Below are 13,317 nucleotides of genomic sequence, written 5' to 3'. Positions count from 1 at the left end.
TCAATTTTTGCTTCAGTCAAACAAGATTGCGCTCAGACTATTTTCTGAATTTGTAGGCACTACATTGTGAAAGTGACAAAACAGCAGCAAGAGAAAAAGTTCTGCCAATAACAGACATAACCCAATGGTATTTCACTGTTAGGGTGGTCATGCATTGGAATAGGTTGCCCAGGGAGGTGGTGGAGTCACCATCCCTGAACGAGTTTAAGAAGGATCTGGATCTGGATGATACAATTTAGTGGTTTAGGGGTCACAGTGGTGGTGCTGGGTTGATGGTTGGACTTGATGAGCTTAAGGTCTCTTCTAACCCTGATGATTCTATTGTTCTATGAATAGCATATAAGCTAAGATATATCATATTCTGTTGGAGCAATCAAACAGAACTCCATTATAACTTCCAGTCACACACACAGCCATAGAATCATTTTGGCTGGCAAAGACCTTTTAGAACATCAAGTCCAATCTTTAAATCTAGTCAAATCACTAGATCAAGACCATTCTGTCTCCACTGATAAGTTCTTAGAAATTAGAAGATGTAAAAATACTGAAAATTACAAGATACATTAGGAGAGTTCTATGTCATCCACAACCAAGGTTAATACCTTCCTCCTTAAAACTTTCCAGGCTATACATTAATCCTTCTGTTAAATCCACATGGTCCAATACTCACAGGATCTTAGTAAACACCATCAAGGTGATGAGGCAAAACCTCATCAGTAAGAAATCACATGTCATTGCATCTACTGTACCCCACACCCCATACCCTAAATTCTTTTCTAGAGTTCACTTTGAACAGAACCTAGAAAGATACCCACACCATTAGGACTGGTGAAGCATTCAACCCTACGTGTCAAAAAACAATGGGCTTGGATCTCAAAATATTATCAGGTTTCTTAAAATATTAACTACTGGGTTTTTTGCTGTCTTTATAAGCACTCAGATACACTCAGATAATGTTCAATTTTCATTACATGTACAAAAATGTGTAGCTATAGCAGCAGACTTTGTGAATACAATTATTTTCGTGATATGAAGACATCTGCAAAGCCATAGACAGAAGATGTTTTTCATAACAAGAATTGTTGTCCAGGGAACTACTACTCAAAATATTCTGAGAATTGCCAAAATCAATGTCTCCTTGTATTGGTTTTTCCCAATTGTACATTTTCCTTTATGTCTGTAAATCTTTACTTCTTCCATCTCTAAAACATTTTTGAGTTTGGTTTTGGGGGTTGGTTGTTTGGTTTTTTTTACAATTCTACATGTTATCTGCCCACAGAAACATTTTTCTAATAATACTAAACTACCAGTGAGTATCCCTTGCTCACCACTTAAAAGGTTTTTCAGCAGGTTAATTGTTAAAAATGTATAACCAAAGTTCTTATCTATGCTGGCTTTTTACACAGAGAGACACTCTTTATATAGAGACTGGCTGTCGTGAAGCACATAAAAAAAAAAGAAAATAGAAAAGCATTATTAACACCTTAACATCCTTTTTACACTGCCAGGACAATGTAAAGAGCTTTTAATGCAAGAGAGATTCAGGATCTGTGAATTTACTGCTTTTGAGATGTTCTAGACTGATGGCTGCAAAGGCAAAGATCTTGCACAAAGAAGTCAGGACAAGAGCTGCACTACTTCTAAGTTACTCACATTATTCTGTCAATATATGTATAACCACAGGATGGATAACCTCCTGTTAAGATAAGAGAGCAGTTAAAAGTCTTCCTGTCATTTCTGATTTTATCCTCCTTACTGTTTTTGTGATGCAGACCTGGATGGATTACACCAATTCAGCACAAATAGACCCCAAAGTAACAATGAGAACCAAACCTTTCACAATTCAATTCTCATGAATCTCATTCATCATCCCTTTACCTCAGATTTATTCAACAAAATGAAAACAGAATAAATCAATGTTGAATTTGATGGCAAGTTTCTCTCTAGCAACAGAAAACATGAAACAGAACTTGCTTATAAAAGCAAATAGAAAATAAGGATAAGGCAATGATGTACCCCAACTGCTTCTCTTTTTTTGAGAGTTCTCCCCTGAAACCAGGTATCAAAGTTAAAATTACAGGAAAATCGGACTTTTCTTAAAACATCACTTGAGATGCTATGGTTCACATATCTCAAATACATTGGAGAAGGTACAGCACCCAAGAGTATATACAGGCTATTAACAAATATTAACCTAATTTCCTCAGCACCACTGCCTCCAGTTAACTCCTCTTGTCAACATTTAGCAATATTGAAAATGAGGTTATTTTTACCTACATGCTTACATATAAATTTCTAAAGTAAAATATAGACCACAAACTCAAAGATTCATATACGTCTTGTTTTAAGTCACAATTTATTCACATAAGTAGACAAGCACATATTTGCGTAATTAGAAAGCTCACATTTAGAGGACAGACACCATGTAAGTACTCTCCTTGAGATCAGTGGGATTAGTCCTATACATAAGCTTATTCTGAAGCATATATATTTTGCAAGACAGAAGCTTGTAATGCAGAAGCTTCCCTTGATGAAATTTTTGTGACCCTCTTCTGCTGTCAACAAGAGTGATGTGTCTATATACTTCCCTTGACAAAATACACATCCTTTTATCAGCTGAATCAGAAAGTGACAAGATGATCAAAATAGGAAGTACAGATGACTATAACAATTTCACCACTAGGTCATCTTGCCAAAGGAAAAAAAAAAGATGAATTTCTGTAATATCATGCAAAGTTTGATTTCTAGACTGGCAGGCAGGAAACATTCAGCTGTCTGAAGAAATGTTTCATTTGTATCTGAGGCAGACATATCAGCAGTTTCCATGGTAGTGCAATAAAACTGCAAACTAGGTTAAAAAACCCCAAACGCTTACTTTGTTTTTTGATGGCTTTTTTCCTGATACTGACCACTATGAGTATATAAGACCCACTGAACAAACACTCCTAAAAAATTTGAGAGTCACATAAAACGATCCATAAAATGCTTGACATCCACTGAAATCCTTGATATCCTAGAAAAAGTTTCTTCAATCTGAGACAAGTTATAATCCAAGAGAGAAACTAGTCTCTAGGATATAAAGTGCATGGCAAAATGAAGGGTCCTGCATTGAAATGTCTTAAATATACTGTAATCAGTTTAGCAGGGTGAGAAAGTTTGGGACAGAACTCTACTAATGCAGGTTTTACCAAGCCTAGTATCAAGCTAAGATTGCACACACGATATTTCATAAGTGTGCATACTGCTCCTTGGTTACTAGTATAGTGACTTTATAAAATTCAGGACAATAAAGTATGATGAGGTGACTGTCATTGACTGGTTGATTACTCCTTGACAATTTATAGTAAATTAATCTAAATCAAAAGGCACTGAAATAGATTTATATTTCATGATTAGAAATGTCTGCAAATAACCTACAAGTTCTTACTTCACATCTTCACTAATGACATTACTGCTAAATTATTACAGTCCTAATATCTGAATTTTTGGGAAACTGCTATTTTTTAAAATAGCATAAACAAAACCTGGGTGAAAGACTATGATGCAGACTGTTACTGTTTTCAGTTCAGTAGTCTATACAGCACTGTAAAGCTCCTGTCCTTGTTAATTTTACTTTTTTTTTATTGCTGTACCATAACAATGCAAAAGAAATTGTGCAATTTTAAAGGTTTTGATTTGGAGGGGTTTTTATTCATCTAAGAGAGCTGAGAGAAGGAAGATGGTTTGTTTTATGGTAGAAGAAACCATTTTTTGTTAATTCCATAAAAAATCCCATTGAGACTGATTTATCTATTAGCCTGATGAACCACCCACCACTTCATCAGCAATCTTCACCACTATTCCAACAATAAAGAAATGGTTAATTTTTTCTTTTTTTGATGCTTACTGTGATATAAGATTTATTGTAGCAATTCTGGTGTGTTTAGTTAGATTAGACCTAACAAACATTACAAATACTGATTACATTGTACCAAATCTCAATCTAGTCTGGCAAGTGGTGGTGCTACACCTGTGTATGCTGCATCTGTAGTTGGCAATTTGTACGCTCAAAGCTTTTGCCCTCTAATAAAATATTAGATAGAAAGAGCTTCACACTGATAAAATGAAGTATTGTTAAACTATCATCCTTCTTACACAAATTAATGTAAAATTACAGGTATGCTAAACAGAAGAATCATCCTAGCTAAAAGACCAAAACAATGCTTGGAATTTAACATCTACAAAGAGTTAATAAATTTCTGTATGTCCAATATATTCCAAGAATATTAAAATTGTAAGTTCATTAAATTCTCCAGGAGAAATCAGAATCTCAAGAAAAATATCATGGAATTTTGGCATTTTAATTTGGAGAAAATATTAGGCAGATATATACAGATTTATAGAGATAATACAACAGTATTTCAGACACTATTGCTAACAATATAATTAATGCTGCCAAAATCTATTCTAATATGTTAATGTTTACTTCAGTGCATTTTAATCACTGCAATTTCAAAGATAAAATTTTGACATTTTAATCTGAAACCAATAAGTACATCAAGAGGAAATGTTCTTTTAGGACAGTAACACAGGGCATTCTAGAACAAAGTAGAATTCCGTAGTTCAGAGATAACATTAGTGCTCTGTTGTACACTTTAAAATTATAAGAAAACACATGATCTAACATATCCAGACTTTACCAAAAACCATGAAGATTGCAACTTTTTCTTTGTTTTTATACAACACTTTGTCATAAGAACACCCCACAGAGAAATCATGGGCCAATAACTGATCATCTTTTAAAAAGCAAAATAAAGCAATAATTAAAATATTAAATGACTATGTATCTTACATTTCTAAATACACTAATAGGGTTTTTACAGATGACTACTAAGATTTACAATAAAGTAGTAATAAAGAGATTTTTTTTTTTAATGATTGGTGGTCAAGGCTGTGCAAGACAAGGTTGTTTATAGTATTACTCACCTGAGAGCTGCTTGATGCCTTTGCTGAGAAATAGAAGCAAGCTCAAGTTTTGCCTCAATAAGAGCCTCTAAATCTTCCACAGAATACCAAGATACGTCCCCATCATATTTTTCCTGTATGTCCTGTACAAGATAGCTAAGACTTTCTTCAGCTTCTGTCAATAAAATCCCCTAGAGAAGAACACAGGGTTGTATGATTTCAAAAAATAAAGAAATAAACATTTTCTTTAGAAGTATTTTTTTCTGTTATAAACTGCTATCACCACACCTTAAAATAAATCAACTTAAATGCAATAGGCCTTTTCTATAAATGGGGGGGGTGTGCGTATGTGTATGTAATTTTGCTTTTCTCAGGTTTACAGAATTGTGTTGAAAGCAGCAACAACTGTACCTATACTATTGCCATGTATGCTTAACTAGTATTTTAAGGCTTAGCAATGTTACTCACTAAGTTCCCATTCTTTTTCTAATAGCTGTACTTGACAATTTTATACCATACTTCTAGCTATGCTTAATAATTTTAAACAATAAATACAATATTAAAAACAACATTAAAGATGTTGAAAGAAGTATTACAATCTTTATCAGCTATACTTTGACATTCTTGTGTACAGTATGTATCCTGAAAGTTCAGCTATAATTTACAGTCTTTCTGATCAACAAAGCTGTAAGAAACTGTGAAAAACACATCTAAAAAGAAGTTAATTTTAAATTAAATCTCACTTGTGGAGCTTTCAGCAGAATTAAATATTAACTTAAAGGTTTGTATCACCCAATACATTATTTTGATCAAAATTCAGAGTTCCACTTTAAAAAAAACACAACCCCCCCCCCAAAAAAAACCAAAAAAACCTCCAAAAGAATAGAGTAGTTAAAAAAAAATCAAAAGAGTAAGAAATATATTATCCCTCTTAAATGAGCTCTATTCAATTTAAATGAACATTTCTATTTTAGTTATTTTCAAGATGCTATTTTCAAGTTATACTAAAACTTTGAAGTTTCTGGTGTATGACCTATACCAATTGCCATACAAAATCATCCTTCATTCTCCAGATGTACTTTTTGCATTACTTTCCTTGTAACAATGGCCAGAAGTAGATACTTCCAAAGTGGAAGACCTCTCTGAATGAAGAATAGGTCAGCCCTTAATTCTGGTCTTTTTGTGATGTGAAACTGCCAAGCGTAAGGTTTACAACTAAACAAAACAAAATCCTACCAAACAAACCCCCTTCAAACAAAGAAGCTAATAACCTGTGGCATGTTTTCTTCAAAATAAAGTACCAGAAAGAGCAACATGAAAAATTTGAGATATTTCACATAAGAGAATGGTAGAGAATGTTTTTTATTTGTATAGCATACTGCCCCCTCAAAGAGTATTCTACAGGTGATACCCTCTGAAAGGAGATTATTTTATCTTGAAATCCCATTCAGTCTGTACCCTTTATGCTGAAATAGTCATACTGAGGTCTGATTGTGGAAATATTTCCCATCATTTGAAAAATGATACACCAAAAATGAAAAATGATTGCACCAAATAGTCAACACTTAATGTCCAGCTAGTAAGATTAGAAACAAAAGTTTCAAGTCTCCTTTCTCATACCATCCTCTCATCATAATTTCTGTTACATTGAAGGCATTAGAAATGTTTTTGATCAATCTGCAGTTTCTTAATCCTTTTCCCCTAAAAATCAAAATTACCTTCAGCATGGCCATATTTAATTCATCTTTACAGTCAACAAGATGCACTATTGTGTCTCTTTGTTCCTGTTGTCTTGAATTCTGATCAGCATCAACTGTCAAATACATTGCGGATAAAATTTCAGATAACAAATGCAGAACCCAAGCATTCTCAGTAATTTTAAAAACACAGCCCTTTTCTCTCTACTTACAACTGGCACATTCAACATCAAAATAAGTAATAATGGAACTAAGTAATAATAATAATAATAATAATAATAAAAGAACCTTAAAAAATCTTAATGCTCATTTCAATAATGACTGAAGTTATTCAGCAACGTTTAAAGTGAGTATTGTTCAGAATATGACATATTAATTCATATGCAGCTAAAAGTAGAAAAACCATGCTTGAAACAATAAAAATAAACTTTTCCACTATCCTTATAATTACCTTTTACATTTGATGCTGCAGCTTTGTTTGGCTCTGGCAAGCTGTTGTCAACAGAATATACTTTTTTTTCAACTTTTTCAGGTATATTATTTATTGTGGCAGAAAGACAAATTATGAGATGCATTTTGGCTAAGGTTAATTTATTCATAATTTGTTGGTTGCACAGTGGCACCACTGTTAAAGACAGACTCCAATTAAATGTATCTTCCAGTACCTACAAGAAAGTTAACAACTGGGACTATTTGAAACTACACATTTTACATTTTTCTTGTTCAAGACATATTCTGCTGCTATTAATAATGACACATATCAATAATTAGCATGAATAATATTAGTAATACTCTCAGTTATTATGAATGAGTTGCTCTTTTTCCTTCCAAACTTCACCCCTTAGCAGCATTTGCTACAGCCTCAGAGATCCATTTTCCAGCAGAAGGTGCATCTATGAAGTTACAGCTATTATCACTGCAAGTTCTATTTTTCTGCATTGTAGGTAAATCTGTAGTTCAAAAAACTCAAAGAAAAGTCTGTTGTTAGGAAAGGAAAAAATTCTTGTATCAGACAATTCTAGCATATTTCATAGAATCTTTTTGTTATTCATTACAGCATCATTGTTTTATCATGAGTTTAATATTCATGAGTTTAATATTCTCACTTTAGATTAATAAATTTAGAAGTTGAAAGTCTACACAGATTGGCAAGATCATGAGACCAGTAACAGTGCCACATATACTGTGAAGCGTTCAAATCAAAAGCTCAAGATAATGCACAACTTCAAAATAAATCAGGAGCTAGTGAGATCAAAAGCTGTCAAGATACACTTCTCATTTCTGTCCTGTAATATCAACTGTTGTAGGAGACACACAAGCTTGCTATAAACAAAACAGAGAAAAGTGGAGGGGAAAAGGCGGGGGGTTTAATTTCTGAATTTGTTTTAATGTTTTAACTGTCTCACATTCTGCTAGTATTTACCCCTACTAGCTCAATGGATCTGTGAGAAGGTTAATAAAAGGAAATTATTAAAACTGAAAAACACAGAAGTTATTGATGAATAGGACATTTTAAATAAAATGAGAAAATGACGTTTAGACACTGGTTTATAGAGTCACCATTTTAACTTTTTTTTCCCCAGGAATTGACTTCAACCCCCATCTGAATTAGGACAAATCTATGAAGACAACTCTGACTGATAGAAATTATAACATTAAAAGACTGACACTCTCAATATTTTAGCAGGATAAACACCCGACCTTCCATATCACAACAAAGCCTGAATAATTCCACTAGTGTGTTTTGCACAGAAAAGCCACACATTTTTACATATTAGATCTCCCATCTGAAAATCAGTGAAAGTGGTAGTTGCCCTTCCCTTGAGAGGTCAGTCATAAAATTTAAAATTCTGGAAACAGTAATCCATTGAGAAGAATACGTTTTCTATTTACTGAATTTTTTAATAATAACAAGGATATTTTCTGAACTGGAGAATTCCTACCTTTAGACAGATAAATAAATATTTATGTATAGCATACAACATTTAACTCTTTCAGATTTTTTTTACCTGCAAATTTGTAACAGTCATGAGAGATTTTGAGGAATCAAATTTCTGTAAGGCCTGTAAAATGGACAAAACCAAAAAAAAGTAATGTGTTACAACATGAGTATAAAATCAATGAGTTAACAGAGGTGGGAGGAGGGAAATTTCCCTTCAAATCAGCTCATTAAACTCAATTTTCTCTGCTTCACTGTCTACAACACAGGGTAAAGAAAGCAAACATAAAGTTTGTCCAATGCTTGATGATTTTGGTGAAGAAATTTTTCCTACAGTTCAAGCTGAATTTCACCTGGTGTTCTGTCCAGATGTCTAGTGCTGACACACATACTTTGTCATGTCGCCCACCCAAAAGCACCACTCAGGTAAGGGAGACCTCGATTACATTCATTGGGGATTAAATCATCAGATTATTTTCATATGTGCTTGGAAAACAAGGAAAGGGTGGTTATGGGAGAGGCTTACCCAAAAACCTGATCTGCCTGCACCGGCACTTATCTGTGCTCACAGATAAGACAAAAGTCCAGGTCAGTTGTTAATAGCTTCCAACCCTTGTAGCACATTAGTGACCAGATACAGGGAAAATCAAACTGACCTTGGGTGATGTGACTGTCAAGGCTCTGTGGGCAGCAATATCTCTTCTTGCCCAGCATCTCCTGAGGGTGTCCCCACCCTCCCCAGGGCCCAGGACCCCATGTCAGCCCCAAGGGGCTATCAACCCCTGCCCCAGCAATGTCACAACAGGGACAGTCTCCAGCCGCCTGCAGCCCTGCCCTAGCCCAGACCCCCCAAGCTGTGCCCAGCCAGACCCCGTGGCCCTTTGCTGTCACCCTGGGCCGTGGGTGAGCCCGGTTCCCCTTCCCATGCCTGACCTTGATCCCCACACAGCCTCAGCCTGTCTCTGGCCCCAGAGAGGAGCCACAGGCCAGGGCTGCTCCAGCTGCCCCTCAGCCGTCCTGCTCCTGGCTAGGGCAGTGGGAACTTGGCCAATAACAGGGCAAGAACTTTGTCCATACTTTTCATGCCTGAATATGAAATCAACATTGTTTTTTCTGCAGTATTATCTGCAGTACCCAGTGTATAAAACACACATTTCAAACTGATTTGTGTTCCTTTTGTTTAGCAAGAGATTTTAACGTCATTCAAAACCTACTATTTAATCCACCTATGGAAAGAAATGTAGGACTTTCTTAAGAACATGTAATAACTTGTATATATGGAGTATGTGCAGTTTCATGAAGAAAATGGATTGTTATAGTTCCATGTTAGACTTTTCTGGTGTTTACCTGCATTTGCTCAATATGTCTGTATCCTGCTGGTATTTTCCATGGAATTCTCTCTCCCCAAATAAGCAAAGACAGTTCATGAAAGGCCTCCGTAAAAAATCCTATATCTGTAAGTACTTTAATCTATGAAAAAATAACAGAGCCTTTGATTTAAATGGTTTTCAGTTATTCTTTTTGCTCAAAATAGAATGTATTTAAAGGTAATTCTCAGATTTGGCTACCAGAATTGTACATTGATGGAGAATGATCTTCAATGGAAAGAAATCTTTTACATATTATAGTGAATAATTTCAAAGATGGGTCTTTCTCTTTTGAAAACAAATTCTTTAAAAACTTACTCCTGACAAAGGGAAAGAACTTACTTCATCTGATAAGAGTTTTGACTGTTTGTCCAAGATCAGCCCCTTATCAAAATCTTTCATGGATTTTACTCATCTTAGTCTCATAGTACTCAACTACTTTATCTAACCCATATCAGCATTTCATGAAAATATCTAAAACCAGTACCACTTTGACTCTTAATACCAGTTAGATTCCTTAAAAAAACCCCAAAACTCACAAATTATTAAAAAAAACCAACCAAACAACCAACACAAAAAACCAAAAAGACTTACAAGTGAACATTAGAGAAAAGACAAAAATCTGTTCCTAGACTTCACAGAACTTTGTTCTACCATGGCAGTAATAACAAATCCAGAAGGGAACATTTGAGGAAAAAATATTATTCATGTTTTGCACTTAAGAAAACATTTAAAAGAAAAGTAGAACAAGATAAAAAATACCAAGTGAAAAGTTTTCACTGAAGAAGGAAAACCTCCTCTTTGTTAAAGAGAGTAGAAATAATTTATAGAAGCACTCAACAGCCTATGTAGGAAATTAACAGTAAAACGATGTCAATAATTCTGCATGCTACTAAAATTGAGACTATAAATAATAATTGCAATTAGAAAGTGCCCCTACAATGTGTTTTGATAAGAAACACTAAGCAACAGCTGACCTTAAATGCATTACTTTTCATAGTAGCAATATATGAATATTAAATTGACTACATTTAACAAAGAATTGAAAAACTTACTTGAAATACGACATGTTGTGAGAAAGAGAAAGTTTATTTGATTACCTTGAAGATTCTTCCTTCAATACATCTAGCTGGGTCCTTACAAATTTCAGACACAATATATTGGTATAATGTGAACAGAGGTAAAATCTGTAGCAAAATAGTAGATCATATAAACATCATACAGGGCACAATTATGGAAATACACATTGCAATTACATATCACAAGTATATAGATAATATAAGATTACTGCTTTGACCATCACACACGATCACTACTATTCTCTCTGAAAGATAAATGTTCTAAAAAGTTCTTCAGCTGGCTAAAGCTAACCCCTGATACTACCTTATATGTGATTCACAATGTAGGAAGTGAAGTTTGTCCAAATTATTCTCTACGATCAAGGTGGGGTTTTTGCTACATCATTAGTGAGTAAACCTAATGGAAATAGGTTGATACAAGGAATTTCTAAAACTGTCTGCATTTTGATGCCACAATTTTTTTTCAAAATAACTAACAGAAGAATAGAATTCTATAAGCTTTTTGAAATAAACAGAATGAAGTCCTGCAATTGTCTAAGTGAAATTATACCAATTGTAAAATAAAGTGGATGGTGATGAGACCTAGTGACAAATTTATTTACATTCATTTTAAATTGAAAATTTTTGTCGGGACAACTAACAAAAAAAAACATTTTAAAACTGAGCTCTGTTAAAGTATGGCACTGTATATCCTCCCAGTATCTGAAGGGGGCCTACAGGTAAGCTGGAGAGGGACTCTTCATCAGGAACTGTAGTGATAGGACAAGGAATAATAGGCACAAATTGAAAGATGGGAAATTTAAGTTAGATATTAGGAAGAAGTTCTTTACAGTGAGCATGGTGAGGTACTGAAGCAGGTTACCCAGTAACTTGTGGATGCCCCAACAATGCAAGTGTTCAAGGACAAGTTGCATGGGGTGTTGAGCAACCTGGTCTAGTGGGAGGTGTCCCTGCATGGGCATGGGAGGTTGGGATTAGTTGATCTTTAAATGTCCCTTCCAACCCTAAACATTCTGTGATTCTGTGATCTATTATTATACAATATTTCAGAAAAAGCAGATTCTTTCCTAACAGATTTATGGGTTTATTGAAAATGAAAGAACTTTCAAAATTTAATTACTGTTCAGCTTTTACATTTTTCTTCACTTTAAAATGTCCCCAAGCTTAGAAAATGCTAACAGCATTGTTCGATTTTTGTCAAATTCACTTTAAGTTTTCATAATGTAGCTTAATACTTCTGAATTTGGATTACAAATGCTTGAGGCAAATGTTTTAATTGTACCCATACAGTTTCCTACTTATATTTGAAGTAGTTCAACAAAATTAGTCTTTGAAGTTTTATTTTTAATAAAACTTGAATCTTGATGTATTTTAAGTGTCATATCAACTTAGCACCCACCATCCAAAACATTCCCACGCAATAAGCATTCAGGGGAAATGAAGCTCTCATCCTGGTAAAACTGCAATTGCTTTGACCATGATCCATGACCTGGATCTATATTCTGCCAGCAAAAGCGCAGAAAGAATCAAAAAATGTGCACAGCCACATCAAGCAAGCAATCAAATTAAGTGCCCCTGCCTCCAGGTAATTGTCTGCTCCTTGATTTCACTGGATCTCCCAAAGCAAGGACAGTTAGACAAAGCTAAATAACAAAGTGAACTCCAGTAAAGCAGGACAGGAAGAAATAACAACGGGAGTCAGCCTGAAGTTCCAAAAGAAATCAATCCAACAAATGGCTTGCTGACAAAAAAAGTTGTAACATCTTTCTGCCTCCGCATGTCTAACTCCTAGCTCTACCTCCTAATCTTTTCTTACTCCCCTGCTGCCAGCCATGCAATTTTTTCCCCTCCCTGGCACTGTCTCTGCCACTTGCAGGACCTTGCCATAAATGGACTCAATTCATTAAAGCAAGAAGAAACTATCTACTTTTTCAGATGGAGAGTTTTCTGACATGCTTAGAGTTGATTGACAGAGGTATACAATAATCACCTGACAGGAAATTCTGTTAGTGCATACAGGACCAAACTAGAAAAGATAGAGCATTGCACCTTTTTCAGTACTAGTAATCAATTTACTCTACTCATTCTAATGTACAGCCCTGCAACTTTGAAGGAAGCTGGACTAAAATGGAAACGGTCAGACATTAAATGGAGGAAATAGGAATATAACCAACATAAGAGGGAAGTTGTAAATATACTTCATACAGAGAACATGATAAGGAGAAAGGCAGAAGGGACTTTTAATTACTGAAAGTAAGTGTTGAAAGCATTCTGGACATACTGCATTCAAA

At 34.7% G+C, this 13,317-nt stretch overlaps 1 protein-coding gene across 6 annotated transcripts in view; it reads right to left on the bottom strand.

The window, feature by feature from the left end:
• CFAP54 (cilia and flagella associated protein 54) overlaps positions 1–13,317 on the bottom strand; it is a 102,309-nt gene that overhangs the window by 22,949 nt on the left and 66,043 nt on the right. For all 6 annotated transcript variants that reach the window (XM_039571438.1, XM_039571433.1, XM_039571435.1 and 3 more), the window contains 6 exons: positions 11,048–11,134; positions 9,928–10,050; positions 8,651–8,704; positions 7,093–7,306; positions 6,663–6,757; positions 4,966–5,135 (listed from right to left, as the gene is read on the bottom strand). In XM_039571438.1, the coding sequence (XP_039427372.1) occupies positions 4,966–5,135; positions 6,663–6,757; positions 7,093–7,306; positions 8,651–8,704; positions 9,928–10,050; positions 11,048–11,134 (743 nt within the window). The remainder of the gene's footprint in view (positions 1–4,965; positions 5,136–6,662; positions 6,758–7,092; positions 7,307–8,650; positions 8,705–9,927; positions 10,051–11,047; positions 11,135–13,317) is intronic.

Source organism: Corvus cornix, chromosome 1A, assembly GCF_000738735.6.
Source record: "Corvus cornix cornix isolate S_Up_H32 chromosome 1A, ASM73873v5, whole genome shotgun sequence".
In the NCBI taxonomy this organism is placed as follows: domain Eukaryota; kingdom Metazoa; phylum Chordata; class Aves; order Passeriformes; family Corvidae; genus Corvus; species Corvus cornix.
The sequence above is the reverse complement of the archived record's forward strand: the minus strand, read 5'-3'. Positions and strand labels throughout refer to the sequence as shown.